General features: G+C 47.7%; 1 protein-coding gene across 13 annotated transcripts in view; it reads left to right on the top strand.

Moving 5' to 3' along the window:
• The window catches only part of NAV2 (neuron navigator 2), a 702,045-nt gene that overhangs the window by 381,018 nt on the left and 304,932 nt on the right, over positions 1-16,095 (top strand). The window contains exon 1 of one of the 13 annotated variants that reach the window (XM_033119003.1): positions 9,907-10,027. The exons of the other annotated variants lie outside the window; for them this stretch is intronic. Within the exon in view, the coding sequence (XP_032974894.1) occupies positions 9,977-10,027 (51 nt within the window). The 5' untranslated portion in view covers positions 9,907-9,976. Of the gene's footprint in view, positions 1-9,906; positions 10,028-16,095 lie in introns of those variants that run through there. 13 annotated transcript variants of the gene reach the window in all.

Raw genomic sequence — 16,095 nt, 5'->3', positions numbered from 1 at the left:
TGGTCTGTAAAATTGTGACGGTGCTCCTTTAAAAGCGTCACTGTGAGCACTGAAGGGGATGAGTTACGTGAAGAACTCAGGCAGTGTCTGGAACATGCTAAGTATGCAAATACCCAAGAAACGCTAGCACTTTTTGTTGTCAGTTGGGTATGTCAGACACACATGTCCCCCTTTATAGGATAGTGGTGTAGGAGCAGAGAAAGGGACACATTCTCCTCCAATTGTGCCCATGTGTAGGGCCAACCCCACTATTACTCCTCACCCATATTCTCTGTGCTGGAAGGATGGGCATTCATCATCAGTATGGCCATCCGTGAAATCTTAGTTTTGTGTTAGGGGCCAGCCACACATTCTGAGTGACTGGCTTTCGGTGTGACTCTGCAGGAGCCTGCCTGATAGGAACCAGATTGTGTGTACGACACACGGAGTGGGTCACCCAAAGTCTCTTGTCACATTTCTGTTGGAGCCCCAGGGCCGCTCTGTCTCATCACTCATGTCCTGTGGTCCCTGGACTGATAGTTTACATATACTCTCATTCCATTCCATCTCATTCCCCACCCTTCCTCTTCACACAGCCATAGACTCTCAGGGCTCTGCAGGCCTCAGTGCACAGAGTATATGTGTATATATACACACACACACAGGCTTAAGTCGCCCGCTGTAGAGTCTCAAAATTAAGTGAGAAAAATCTAGGGGTGACTTTAGATAGCCTCAGGCTGCTCTGAATGTTGCTGAAGAAGGGGACCCTCTGGGAAAATACATGCCAGATTCTACCTGATAGGAAACGTATCCTGAAGTGGGCTTCTTGGAGTAGCAACTTGAGAAATGCTCCATCCAAATGGTTGTAGTCAAATACGTTTGGGAAGGAGTACCCCAATTCCAATTTCCTGCTTAGAGCTCCGGGATGCTTACTGGCATATGGAAGCTTTCCACAAGTCCTACAGTTGGACACATGTAAGGTTATTGAACATGCTAACCTGTGTTTTCCTGTAATTCTGTGTTTCCCTGTAACCTGTAATTCTGGAAAACTAGTTCTAGGAATTTACAGTTTTTCCAGGTGACTTTATGTGTAGTATCTCACCTGATTTTCAAAACAACCTTCAAAGGCATGATCATACCCATTTTACAGAGAAAAAGGTTGAGGTACAGAGAGGTTTACGACTTATCCCAGGTCACAGAGTATTTAAAACACTATCTACAATTGCATGACCTGAGAAAGAATTTGGTGCATTCAATGAAATTTTATTTGTAGTAGCAGCAATTCTTAAAACCAAAGAAAAACTATCAAAAAAAATTTTTTAAACCACTAAGAAGGAATGGCACCTATTATTTGTCAAAACCCTTTCAGTGGAGTACCTTTATGCTATTTATTGACCTTAGGCTCATATTATGATTATGACATTACCAGAGGGGGACGGGGGAGAGTACAGCGTAGGTTGTGGATATAGATTCTGCAGCCAAACAGAGTTTGAATCCAAGTGATGTCATGTACAAGCTCGTTGATCTTGGGCAGTAATTTAATTTTCCTGTGCTTGTTTTCCCCTCTGTAACATGTAATTTTCAAACCTCTATCATAAAGTGACCATGATGATTCAATGAGATGTTACATGCAGCTGTCTTAGAATGGTACCTGGAACATAGTAGATCCATTTATGAAAGTATTTGTTATTGCTGCTGCTATTGCTTTTGTTACTAATAATAATATGTAAAGTCTACTCACCTGGAGAACCCGTGGAGAGGGTATTTGGATAGGAGCCAATAGTTCTAAGACCCAGCTTTGTCCCTCTCGTTAAGCGGCTGTGCTTCACTCCTCTTTGGACAACTCATTTAACCGCTCTGTGCCTCAGTGTCCTCGGTGGAACGTGGGTTCATGCCAGCCATCCCGCTTAGTTCATAGACTAGTTCGAAGAATAACCTCCTGGGCAACTGATAGAAAAGTGCTTTGACAAACATGAAACAAGGTCATTGTGATTTCTTGATGTCCACTTTTGACTGGAGCATGAGCAGAGAGGAAGCTGTGGAAGGGGGCTGGCTTGGGAGAACCTCTCCCCTAATTTTGCTGTAGGATCTGAGAATTGCCCACAACGGCCGAGGCTGTTGGATCCATGGCAGCTGTCATTATGACCAGTGTAATTTCGTGGACCTGCACAGAAGCCAAAAGCAAGTCACTAGCGGTGCTGGGAGTTTCCCTTTGCTCAACAATGGTGCCCTCATTCTGGGATTTCCCAGGTTGTCCTCTGTTGACTTTGGAAGAGAGGGTGACTGTGTGCACACACTGTCCTACCTGGTGCATCGCAGACATCTGTTTCCTCCTATTTACCCTCATCTCATGCCCCATGTACAGACCCAGAGTGCCAGCCCTGGTCCTCATCTTCGTGGAACTCATCACAGACCCCCTCTCCTAGGCTAGGTGCAGGAGGAGGACGCCCTTGTCATAGACCGCATACACTGCTGGGTGTGTGTGTGTGTGTGTGTGTGTGTGTGTGTGTGTGTGTAAAACAAACTCCTGTAAGGTTAGGATGCCTAACAAAAGTGGAATCAGTGTACTTACTGCTTCTGTTCCAAGGGGCAACTCACCAAAGCTCCCATTGGGGAATATTTTTTTGCCCAATTTGAGGGTGTTTGTGTTTGTTTAGTCGCTCAATCATATAACTTTTCAATAAAAAGCAATTGCATTCCTTCTAGCAGGTTTATTAGGGAGGCTCTCAGTTCCTGAGCAGTTCCCAGGAAGTTTAACCGGAGGCCCCATGGGAAAGATACTGCCTCTTAAATTGCTAACCTGAATCCCTGGTGACCAGAACTGGCCCAGAATGAAAGGGCTGATCCCACAGGGAAAATAAAATAAACGGAACCACACCACACTCTCCCCCACCAAACCACAACCACCGAAAACAAAACAAAGCAACACTCAACAAACCGAGGCAACCCAGTCAGAGTTGGACAGAGTTTGAGGGCAGTTCCATTCCAATCTGTTCCTCTGAATCATTCCGATGCAAAACCAGAACAGAGGACAAAAATTAGAAACCATTTAACTTTTCTAAGGGCTTCAACAATAGCTATCCATACTTCTGTGCCCACAGTTCTGTGGCAGAATTTTAAAGAACTTTCTGTTTTTGCCTTAAATTGTTTTATTTCACCTTACATGAACGTCTAGCCCAACTGAGTGGGGCTAGATGAGCCTAAAATAAGTCTATAAACCACTTTCAAAAATGTCTGCAAATCTCCAAACCCTGACACCTCCTGGAGGTACAGCTCCTGGGAGGGTAGGGTAGGGGGAGGAGAGAGGAGGGAGGCAGCATGGAGGCTCTTCAAAGGGAGGTCAGAGGTCATCCAAAAGGTTGCACAATTTCAACCCTTATCTGCCTCATTGAGGTGGTGGGAGGGGAAGGAGCTGGAGGAGGAGCCGCTAGGCCTGGGATGTTGAATAGAGCAAATAAATACCAGGGGCACCTGGCAACCCTCAGACGGGAGGGGAAAGCAAGCCTGCTCTTCGGAGACTGTCCTGGATTGCTTGGGACCAGTTTAGTATATAGGTCTCAAACCTCTTACCCCGGAGCTTTAAAGTTAGTCTTTAATTCTTCATTCACTCATCCTGAAACTTATTTTTCTACCCTAACCCTCTTCTATGTGTGGCAATGTGTGAGGGGCTGTAGAGAGACAGAAGACATAATCCTCTCTCCAAAAGCTCTCCTTCTAGTAATATTTAAAAGGAAATGTCAAGTATCCAAATTCCCAGCGAACAAGAAAATCAGCAGTCTGCAGAGTTGGGTTTATTTTCAATACCTTTTGCCCAGTACAGTGGGGACCTGATTCTTCTGGAAAATGGGGGAGGAACCAGATGATCTTGAAACGCCCTACACTCCCAACATTCGGAATTTGTTAAATGTGTTTGATAATAAGCCCAGCACTATGCTGGGTGTACAAAGATGAATACAATAGAGCCCCTGGTCCTAACCAACTTATAATCTGGTGCTAACAATACAAATATCAGTAGCAGCACCCATAACAGCAAAAGAGATACACCCACCCCAACTACAAGAGGAGATGGGCTATTGTAAAGGCCATCAAGGAGATGGAAATAAAGTACTGGGGACCACAGAGGAGGTTGTAAATAGTTCTGATGCTGGGCGGGGGCGGAGGAGGGTCTCAGAGAATTTCATCAACAAAGTGAATTCTGCTCCACAGATCACCAGCATGTCACTGACAGAGAATGGAAGGAAAATCACTTCCAGGCTGAGGGAACAACCTGGGCAAAGCCGTGGAGGTGCCACCGCGCTGGCCTAGTCCAGGCGAGTAGGCGGTCTGCAGGGACATTGGGAGGGGCCACAGGAGGCACTGCTCTACCCAGAGAGTCTCTACTGTCACCTGACCCGTCCTTGGCAGGAAGAAAGTACATTGTGTGGGGAGCCCGGAAGCGACACATTAAACCCTGTTCAGGGAACATGCTAAACTAAAGGCAGTGGCATTTAGTGTGTGCCCCCAGAGATGCCTTTACGTAATTCTTGATCTCAAGAAAAAAGAAAAGGGGTTGGGGGAGGGAGAGAAATCCTTTGCAGGCCCAGCCCTCTTTAGGGGCGTATTCCTTCATTTGTAGGCTTGTCAGTATGACATTGTGTCTGCCTCCCTGGAAGCCACACATCTTACTTTGAAACCTTCCGATCGCAGCGGACCCCTGCAGACCCCAGTGTTCCCAGGCTGACCTTTGGGCAGGGGGCTCACTCGACTCCTAGGCTGGTAGAGGGGAGATGGCACCTCTTGTGCTCAGGCCCTCCTTGCTATTGGCTTGGTTGGCTGGCCAACGGGAGTCTTTTCTTCTCCGGGAAGGATTAGTGCGTTTTTAAAATTTGACTCTCAAATTCAGAAATGCCTGCCGGCTGTGTACTTCCACAAGCCTTTCATTTTAATTTTTATACATTTTCTTTCTCCATATCCAAGATCGCTGGGCCCTCCCAGACTGGGACGGAGAGTTAAAATGGGTCTTAAAGTCACTTGCAAAAATGTCTGCTCGCAGGTTGTCTTCATTATCCCATGGATGGCAAATCTGGGGTTTCATTTCCTATACGTAGTGCAACAATAACGCAGACGCAGCAGAGAGGGGGTTAGGCAGGCGAGCCTGAGGGATACCCCTGTTGGCGGCTTCTGAGCTGGTTGAACACAGCCAATCACTGTCCCACTCTGAGTCTTCATCTGCAGGACGGGAAAAATGACCTTCCTGAGCATTGCTGTGATGAGTAAGTGAAAGGTACCCTCTGCCATGCTTAATAAGATGCGGCTAAAATGGCCAGGATTTCCATTTGACAAGTGATGCCAAAAACTCTTCTGTGGTTTTACTATTCAAGCCCGGTCGTTTTGGGGAAAAATAATGGACGGCCTACACGTATGTTAAGCTATCTAGCTTATTTGCTCCCTCTGCGGGGGCACACTGCTTTTGGTCTTTCCTTTGTCATCTTTGTACCACGTAAAGGCTGACATTTCCCCACGACCAGCCTCATGTGTGGGTGGACAGGCATCACCCCACATTGGGGGCCACATAGAGACCCCATTTTGTCAGGCGTTCCCCAGGCAGGCCCCCACAGCATCTGAACATTCCCCCATTCATCACTGCTTTTGGCTGAAGGAGTGGAAGCCCCCTGTTAAACTGCATTATGTTATCTGGGAAACACATTAAGCCATTAACAGCTGGATACAAATTAGTTTATCAGACAGGGCTTGGCCTTGTGGAATTTAGGAGTGAGAAGGATTTTTATAGATCATCAGTTTATAGGTAAGGGAATGGAGGTCCCTGGATGAGCAGTTTTGGGGATGCCAGGCCTTAAAGCCTGCTTTCTGGCCGGAATCTCCTCCCCTCTTCATTCTGCCCTGTGGAGCAAGATACACACTCCAGCTTTGATTCAGGAGATATTTATCACATGCCTGCCCTAGCTGGGCAAGTGCTGAAACTTCAGAGGAGTGTGAAGAGGGCAGACAGACAAGGGAATAAGCGAATGCTGAGTGGCGTTGGGCAGATGTCTAGATGCTAGGGATGGAAAGGTCTGGAACATAAGACACTGGCAGCAAAGGGCAGATCCAGCCACTAGGGTGTCAGCGCCACCAGGGGTTCCACACTACTAGGACTTAGGCCCTACCTTGTGGCTACCGTGAGAACACAAGAGAGGTCACACTCAGGGAACTGGGCTCAGCTGGGGGCGGGGTGGTCACTGCCCGCAGGGGTCAGCACTGGATTGTCAGGCCCAGAGGATGGGTCAGAAGGCCAACAGCTGGGAGGAACCAGACCGCACTTCAGGGCAGACCTTCACAAGCATTGTTTCCACCAGCTTTGTCCCATGTGATCAACACAGGCTGATCTCTGTCCCTTAATTCACCTCAAAGGCCTTGGTACGAGATTACAGAAATGGGAGGAAGGAGAAGAAAGTGGCTGGGAGAGGCAGCTTGGTGAATGATGAATAGCTCTCCAAGGTGTAGGAGGCTTTAGGAGCTACTTCCGTCTGAAAATGTTCAGGGTCCACACACCTGCTGGGGTGAACTCAGAGCCCTTAGCCCTTGGGGACACCCACTGCATCAGTGGATTGCTGGCCACATCAGTCCCCCTTTCCATACATCTCTCCTTATTCAGGTCCTTTTTCTCGGTCGTCTGCAGGATTTCAACAGCCTTCTAACAGGTCTCCCTCCCTCCAGCCTGCGCCTTTCAAAGCTGTTCTCTTGCTATTACTAGAGAGGTCCTCCTAATCAAGTCACTCCTCTGGTTAGAATTAAGGGTAGAACCCCCTTTTCAGGGACTTAGCCTGCTCCAGCCTAACAAATAACCCTATTTCCTGCCACTCGATCTCTACGTTCTGACCACACAGAAGCTGCCATGCTTTTCCACCCCTCCATACCCTTGCACGTGCTATTCCACCTTCCTGGGGTGCTTTCCTCCTCCTATGGCACCTGCCTCCATCCTTCCAGATGCAGATCGGTGAAGCTCTTCCATGCTTCCCAGTCTTGTTCAAAGCTTTTCTCTTTATGGCTCACTTGTACACTGTACAGCATTCTTTTGTAGAACCTGTCACGTTGCGTGGCAACTGTTGGTGTATGTCTATCTTCTTATAGACTGTGTGTGCATGGTAGGGGCATGTACACACACACACACACACACACACACACACACACACATCAGAGAGGGACTCCTTTCTGATTCCCAGTACTGAGCACAGAGCCAGGTAAATGTATCATGGCAGATGCTCAAGGAGTGTTTGTCAAATGAGCTAGGTCTGAAGGGTGTGAGGTCTGAAAGGCAAGGCCACAGATCTATTCTCTTTAATGAAAGCTGGGGCAAGTGCCCTATGCCCCATTCCTCCTTGCACCATGAGTGGCGTTTTCCATCTCTGACCAGTAAAGACTGTGATTGGGAACTAATTGTTCCTTCAGTGACTTCCTAGAAATGTGTAGTTTTTTAATGTTTTGGATATCCCAGAGAATGTGATACACCAATAGATGCTTCCCCAGAAAATGCACAGCCACCCAGTCTCGGCATTTTCACATAACCGTAAGATTTCTGAACTCCATATCCTCCAATTACCAGGCTTCGAGGACCCCTGGCTTACAACAGATGAAATAGAGAGCTTGTATTTTGTTCTCTTGGCCAATAAGATTTTGTCAAACTTGATTTTCAGGGGAAAAAAAAGTTATTTTAGAATCTGTTTTACATGTATATAAGATATATTAATATGGAATATACTTTTTCAGATGACATATTCTCATATGTTTTCAAATATTCCTTTTCTCTGTTCCCCTACGAAGTGCCCCTTTCCACGAGGCAGCAAATATTATTGCTCGTGTTTCGGTCTCCAGAAATATGTGTGGAGATGTACATAACAGGGTCTCCTGCAGTCATTCAGTGTAGGTCGGGGCCCCAGGCAGGATGTGGGATGTGCTGCCTGGTCCTCATTGCAGAGGAAGCTGCAGGAACTTACAGCAGGACATTGTCAACAAGCTTTTATTTGGGAGACATTTACTGAGCTCCCACTATGCACCACACAGTATTCCAGGCACTTGGGGATCCCATGGGGGAACAGACAAGGTCCCTGCTTTTGTGGAGTTTATAGCCAAAGGGGACAAGGCAGAAAATAAACAAGAATACGAGTTAGCTAAGTTCACACAGTGAGCAGAACAAGGAAGGAAAGACAACGAGAATGGGCTACAAGCGTGTGGAAAGTAGAAAGTCGCTCTATTAAAAGTCGAAAGTCCTTCTGAGGAGGTGACCGCGTTAGAAATGAGACCACAGGCAGTAAGGGGAACAGTGATCCAGGGAGAGGGTCTGTAGGTGCAAAGGTCCTGAAGTAGGAAGGATTTCAGTATGTCTGAGAAAAAGAAAGAAGGCCGCTGTTGCTGGGGACCTCTGAAGGGTCGATCCCAGCTTAGGGGGGAGAGTGGGAGAGGAAGAAGCTATAAGTCATAGAAAAGGCTTGGGAATTTTCAGCTATGAAGGGAAGTCAAATCCTGAAAGGGTTGGGTAGGGCAACATTTTGATCTAATTGGCATGTTTTAAAGATCACTTTCAAAGGATTAGAACCCATTTTGTCACCTCCTCTCATTTTGAATAGTTATGACTAATGAAATAAATGTGTGATAAGGTATTTCCATGAGTTTTCATCATAGGTGTCTATCAGCAGGGGAGAGCCAGGATTTTCATCCCAAGATATCACTGCAGCCCAAATCAGAGACAAGCGCGGAGGTCTGGGTGGCCAGTCCCATCTTGCCTTGGGGAGGTGAAGGATTCCTGAGCCTTTTCGGGATACTGAAAGTGCTGGGGACCCCTGGGAGGTCACTGCCATATCAGGGGATGCTGGATCCAGACCAAGGGTTGGGCAGGAAGGTGAGGTGCCCAGCTCCCCTCAATGTCTCAGAAAGCACAGGGTGGAGGGGGCAGGTCCCCAGAAAGCCTTTGGTTGATGGGGGAGGCAGAAGAGGAAATAAAGGCTTCACAGCCTCTTCCCCTGTCCGCCTTCCCTTTCATTGCCTGTGCCCTCTTCCTTCTGCGAGGGCCACAGATGTCCTTTCTGCGGCAGTAGTAAGCAGGTATGTTTGAAAATACTCGAGCCCCGTCCTTCCTGTAGCAGGAAATGTTGCTGGGGGAGCGGGGTATGGGTGTCGGTGGGTATGTGTGAGTGTCTGGGGGCGCGGGGATGGGCGGAGGGCACGCGGTGTGGAGGTGGTGGTGATGGTGCATCCATCCCGAAGTCAAAATTCCAGCTGCTCCGGGGGCGGCGGCTCCGGAGTGGTAACTGGCAGACAACTCGGGTGAGTTCGGTGCGGAAAGAAAATGAAGACGATGCTGAGCACGCGTAGGGAGAGGCACGGGACGTCTGAGCTAAGGACCGCGGGGACCCGGGAGCCACACACTACGCTCCCGCAGCCCCCGCCCCCACCACACACACCCCCATTTCTGCCCCAGGCTGCCCCGCCTACCCACGCCCTCCCCGAAAGTGAAGTACCTCTCGGCTCCAACCTTTTCTCCCCCTTCTTCGGCCCCACCGCGGGAGCTAACCCGACCATTGAAGCGCTGGGGGCCACGCGGGGCCGCCCGCGGGCGGGCGGGCGGGCGGGCGAGGGGGCGGGGAGCCGGCTGGCCGGACCCCCCCTCCCAGCCCCTCCGCCGCGGCCCCAGCGGCCTCCGCGCTGCTAGGCGCGGGCGCTCGGACGCAGGGGGAGTTGTTTGATTTGGCCGAGGCGGAGCGGCTGGCGGGGAACGAGGGAGCGAGCGCTAGGGCCGGGCAGGGCGGGCGCCGGGCCGGGGGTAGGGTCCCCACGCGCAGCAGCGGCCCCGGGGCGGGGGCGAGACGCCGCGGGTGCTGGGGATGCCCCGAGGGGCCGGGGCCCAGAGGAGGACTCCGGACCCGACGGCCGACCTGGCCGGCGCGGGTGCAGGTGCTTCGGCCCCCTCCGCCTCCCCCCCACCTCTTCCTTCCCCCCACTTCCCTCCTCGCCTTGAAGTAAGATGAGCGTGATGCTGTGGCGCTGGGAACAGAATAACACCACCATGAAGCTGGTAAGGGGGGACTGCAGACCCACTCCCGGGACACTGCTGTACTTTTTATCCCCCACCCCACCCCCATCCCCATTCGGAATTGTCTCCCATGATGGAAAGCCCCTAAAATGCATTCTGTACTTGGTATTTCCCTTATTGTTTTGAAGATGGATTTCAGGGTTTTTTTTTTGTTGTTGTTTGTTTGTTTTAAACCTGGAAAGTCGATATGTGTCTGTGTGAGCGACTGTAGGGGGGTGGGAACGGGTTGCATTCTCTCCGTCCCTTCCACCTACTGATTCCTGGGGCCCTTGGGGGTTGCACACGCTGGGGATTGTCTCCTGTGAGTAGGTCTGTGCTCTCATGGCCGGCCCGGGACAGTGTGGGCTCCTCTCCATCCCCGCCCCCCCAGCCCTCATTGTGTTTTGCTTCTTTAGGATGCCCCCCGATGTTGATCTCTATTGCTGTTTGGCTTGTTTGAGGGGGAAAAAACAAAAAAAGAAAAAACCTTAGCCCAGCTTGCATGAGCACGGTGTCCTCTTCTCCCGCCTCTCACAATGGCTTAGTTTTCTTTCAAGCTTGCCAGAACCATCTAGGCTGCAGGTACTTTTTCCCTCCTCGGTTTTCAAAAATAACCGTCCATCACTCCTGGGAGGGCTGAAGAGAAGAGCGTTTTTCCTCTGCTCCAGGAAGCTGAGCTTCCCCATTCCTGTGATCGGAAGGCTCTTCCTTGGGTTTTTCTTTTGTGATTTGTTTTTTATCTTATGGTTTCAACTGGCGGGGAGCCTAATTGCCCATCGAAGTCAGCCAGCGCTGTGGCCATGTCCTTTACCCCCTTGGATGTCAGTTTCCTCCTCAGTAAAATGGGGCAAGTTCTCACTCTGTCGCTGGTGTGAGGATAAGAAACCATATTTGTAGGTTTCCTGGCACATAATAAGGACTCAATAATGAATAGTTATTAATAAACTGGAATTAATATTTATTGGGGTGAGCTCTTTAAAGATGGTACCCCCAAAAAAGTCATAGCAGCTACATTGGATACCAAGATGCCATATCAACCTAAGCTGTTTCTTCACATAATGAACGTATTTGTTGGGAAAAAGGCACCTTGCTTTTCATGCTTCTTGTGTTATGTTTGGCTTGTCTAACTTTAATCTACTATTTTACAACTTCGTTAATGTGCTGTAACATTAGCAGACGGTGTGCAGTGCACCTTTGCTGCACTATGTCAGGACTCCAGCTCCTTAATCCTTTCCTGGAATCCTTTCCTCTAACTGAACTCTGTGGGAGAACCCAGCATTTCACACATTTTATCTCCAAGCTGCACCTGAGTTGTAGCATGGGAAAGTTGGGTCCTGGTCTGGACTGCGTAGCATCAGGATGCCAGACTTAAACAAAAAAACAAGAAGAATAATTATTGCCCAGTCAGGGAAGATGAGGCGCATCCCAGGGGACATGGAGCTTGGTGGCAGGTGGCTGTGGTAAGGGCTGGGGTGTCCCCACTGCTCTAATATTGTTGCCCTTTTAGCTTATGGAGGGAGCTTTTCCCAATGTGGGTCAAAGGTTAGCCTTTATTGGGTCTGTCAGGGTTTTTGGACCTGAGTCTCACTTTTTAAAATTAACTGTGAGAACTACCCAAGGTAGTTGTGATCCACCAAAGCAACCCCCTTCCAGTTGGGGGAGAGACTGGAGGAGCTCAAACAACCTCGGGGAGGCAGCAGTTACTGTCCTGTGCTCCCCACTGCCTCCAGACCTCAGGCAGGAAGAGGTGATGACTGCATCTTGACATGCAGATAGCCTCGGCTATGCTCAAGGATGGGCCTCAACCTTTCTGCAGAATCCTAGAAACCATGGGCACATCATTAGTTTGCTTTTTGTGTCTTCATTGACTGATGGGTTGAGTTAGCAGTTATTTGTTGTGTACTTACTCTGTGCAGAGCCCCGTGCTGGTGGGGGGCTGTGTCCAGTGTGAAAGGCTTGGCTCTCAGGTGATTCTTGGTTTGAATTCCAGCCTTGCCACTTACTACCGTGTTTTCCCGAAAATAAGACCGGGTCTTATATTAATTTTTGCTCCAAAAGACGCATTAGTGCTTATGTTCAGGGGATGTCGTCCTGAAAAAATCATGCTAGGACTTATTTTCCGGTTAGGTCTTATTTTCTGGAAAACACGGTAATGTCTGGATCAGTTTTCCTCTTCTGTAAAAGGGGGCGTTACGGCACTCTTTCCCAAGTTGTGAAAAGATGAAATGGGACTATAAAAACAGGACCCAACACAGTCTGCAATATGGGTGCCTATAGATGAGAACGACTGTTGTCATTGTTATTTTCTTCAAAGGTAAGTGAGGCAAGATCTATGTCCCCGCTCTCCATTGTTCTGTTGGGTGAATGGTTTCTTCTCCTAATGAGCTTGGGAAAAACAAACCTTTCTTACCTTTGAATCATTAGTGGAAGGAGCTCTCTGTGAACATCTTGGAAGTCAATTGTGTGTGAATAACCGACTCAGAAAGGGGCCTGGGGCCAGCGGTAGGTGCCTGGACTTTTATTTTATCACTGATGCAGTTCAATAAACATGAAGTCGTTTTGCCCACAGCTTGAAAATTCACTGTTCTGATTGACTAGTGGAACCAAAGGTTTTGTTTCATGTTCTGTTTTAAGGCTAACTGGATCAAAACGAGGCCAAGAGTAATTAGAGGCAAAACTTACATCTTTAGCTGTTATCTCTGCAGGGGAATGTCCGAAATGTACCTGCCCACCCAGGGTAAAAGGCAGTGAATCCCACCCGACAGGGTCACAGGGGCCTTTCATGAAAGTGAGAGGAGGTGACTGCTCAGGAGGCGGGTAAGCTTGGGGCGGAGTTCCAGAGCGCGATGTGAGTGGTTCTGACATCCTCATCAACTCCCAGTTCCCTTCTTTTAGATTCTTGAAGAGATCAGGAGAAGCAACGAGGCCACTTCTGGAGCAGCTTGTATCCTCTGAGATGTAGCAGAGCCAAAGAAGAGGGGTAGAAAAGGCACAGAGTGAGACCACCTTTGGAGTCCGTCCTTGGGTGCAGAGCTAGGTGTTGCAGTCAGAGACACCTGTAATCACAGCTCTGCTGAGGAACTGTGCGTTGCGTGATGTGGGGCCAGTTGCACAGCCTCTTCCAGCCTGTGTTTCTTCATCTGTAAATGGGTACACAGCATCTCACAGAGTGACAGAGAGAATTAGAAAAAAGTGTGCCTCAGGCTTTGAGCTCGGGGTCCAGCGATTAGTGGACAGGGAGCAAATGGTTGCTCTTGTGATTATATAATAATATGGTCTAGTAGTGTGTGCATGTCTCTGTGCTTGGAGAAAAGACTCAACAGAAATACTCCCAATGTTAACACTGCTGAGCTCTGGGTGATATTACCAGGGATTTGTTTTCTTTTTTGTCTATACTTTTCCATACATTCCAAATGTTCTACAACGACCATATATTACATTTATCATCAAGGAAAAATAAAACCTATTACTGGCAAAATAATAGATAATTAATATTAATCATATTAGTAGCTAACATGTCTTGATTGAGCCTTTGCTTTGAGCTTTATTCTGTTTCATCCTCACCGTAACCTGTGAAGTAGAAACTATGAGGTGTGATCAAACAATATGGTGAATGTTTAAATTTAAAAAAATTTATTACAGTAAAAGACACATTGTCATTAATCTCCCTCAAAATGCTCCCCCTTGCTTCAAACACACTTATCCCATCATTCTTGCCACTTTTTGAAGCAGTTCTGGTAGTCCTCTTTCATGAGTGTCTTTAGTTACGCTGTCGTGGCTGCCTCCATGTCCTGAATCGATTCAAAACATTTACCTTTCATGGTCATTTTGACTTTGGGAAAGAGCCAGAAGTCACATGGTACCAGATCCGGTGAATAAGGTAGATCAGGACACACCATAATATTTTTATTTGACAGAAATTGCCGTACCAGGAGCGATGTGTGACATGGAGCCTTTCCATTGTGATCAGAAAATACGGTGAATGCTGCTGCCGAGTGCCATCCAGTGGAAAGGCAGAATCTTCAATATGGGAAGCAGCACGTCGAACCTTAGTAACAGTGTGTGACAAGTTTCAACTTGTTCTGTATAGTCAGTTGGGTGTGAGCTACGGTTAAGAGAAGGTATGTTTTAAAGTGTGCTATCAATCATCCTCCATCATGACAACACTCTGTGTCACATATCGCTTCTGGTATACAGCAGTTTCTGTCAAATAAAAACATTATGTTGTGTCCTCATCCACTGTATTCACCGGATCTGGCACCGTGAGACTTCTGGCTCTTCCCCAAAGTCAAAATGATTCATGACATTGAGGCAGCCACGATAGTGCAAATAAAGACATCTGGCTTTAGTGTGTCATTTGGAGCAAAAATTAATAGAAGACCTGGTATTATTATATTATATTATACCTGGTATTATATTATACCCAGTCTTTTATTAAAATAACACCAGGTATTCTATTCTATTCATCATACCCGGTCTTATAGTAAAATAATACCAGCTCTTATATTAATTTTTGCTCCAAAGATGCATTAGAGCTGATGGTCCAGCTGGGTCTTTTGGGGAAACACGGTAGGTGTGTATGAGTGTGCGGTATATAGGCCTGTGCTTACTGCTGGTGTTCCTCTCTGTGAGGTCTCTCTCTGTAAGTTGTTCCCTTCTGTTAACCCCTTTGGTCAGGAAGATGCTGTGAGTGACGTGGCGAGGAAAGGGAACACAGTGAGCAGGGCTTGGTTGGCTCATCACCCTTCAGTGTGCTGGAAAACATTTCTGAGGCCCTTCCACAAAACGAAGGAGAAAGTGGCGCTGAATGAAGAATAATTGAGAATAATGATGATGAGGGAATGTGCCTCTGACCTTTGACCTTAGCCCCCAAGATGCATTGGTCAAAGACCCCCTAGGCCTGTAGGCAGCCAGGCTAACAAGCAGAGTAAAAGAGATCGCTGGGTGAAAGGTCTCTGTCTGCCTTTCTGCGGTTACACCGCACCCTTCTTAAGGCAAGGATGCCATGGACACTGCAGAACTCCTGAGGACACAGGTTCTAGGTTTAAAATACAGCGGCCCTTCAGCTCTCATTCATCCTTCTGTACATACCTAGATGGATTCTCCTCTTAACAACTTCTGCTTTTTTTTCTGACTAAAGATCATTCACCTGAAGGCACTGCCCTCTTCTGCTGGTAAATCCTATTCTGTCCAGATCCCACCCGACAGGGTCATGTGGCCTTTGATGAAAACAAGAAGAGGTGACTGCCCAGGCCGAATGTCTGCTGGAAAATATAAGTAATTTCCACTCTCAAGGACTTCTAGGACTTTCTCCCACTTTCTACATACTGTAACTAACATCGATTTCACCATCTCCCAGGTACTGAAATCATCATATCCATTTTCTGTTAATTCCCAAAATCTCAAGGGCAAGAAATTCCATGCTTTTCTGGAGAAATCAGGTTGAAATATACAGGAATGTTTCCATATGCATTTCTGCTATGGGTAATGAGTCATCACAGCCTTGATATACTTTTCAGAATTGAAACCAAAGCCTGGAAGGAAGGTTTTGACTCTGGTTAATTACTTGGAAAATAAAGAATAGAATATTGTGAGGGGAGGAAAGAAAAACCCTGAAATTAGTAAGTGACTTCCTTGGGATGACATTTTGAGGTAACACATTTTCCTTCATTTTTGTGTTAATAGAGGTAGAGATTTGTAATTGGTCCCTCTGGTGACCCTGCAGTGCTCACATTACTTAGACAATTGTTTTTGTGTGAAGCCAGGAAAAAGGAAAAAAAAAATTTTGTTTTGTTTTGTTTTGTTTCTGGCTTCTGTCATAACCACCCAGAAGGCATATGGCTAAGATTTTCTTCAGGGTCTCGAGGCTCCACAGGAAGTGGGGAGCAGACTGCCATTATCCATCCAGCTTAGAGGTGGGTGATGCAGGGGTGTTCCCAGGGTGGTTCTCTCTGACTCAGTTGTTGCAGATGTGGAGATGCTGGTGTTATAGGAGGAAAAGCCAGGGAGGCGGAAATGCCTGAGCTGCCCCGGGAATGGGTCATAGGATGAGGGGTTAGAATGAGTGGAGA

This window comes from Rhinolophus ferrumequinum, chromosome 11 (assembly GCF_004115265.2).
Source record: "Rhinolophus ferrumequinum isolate MPI-CBG mRhiFer1 chromosome 11, mRhiFer1_v1.p, whole genome shotgun sequence".
Taxonomy (NCBI): domain Eukaryota; kingdom Metazoa; phylum Chordata; class Mammalia; order Chiroptera; family Rhinolophidae; genus Rhinolophus; species Rhinolophus ferrumequinum.
Note: the sequence above shows the minus strand (reverse complement) of the source record. Positions and strands in the feature narration are given on the sequence as shown.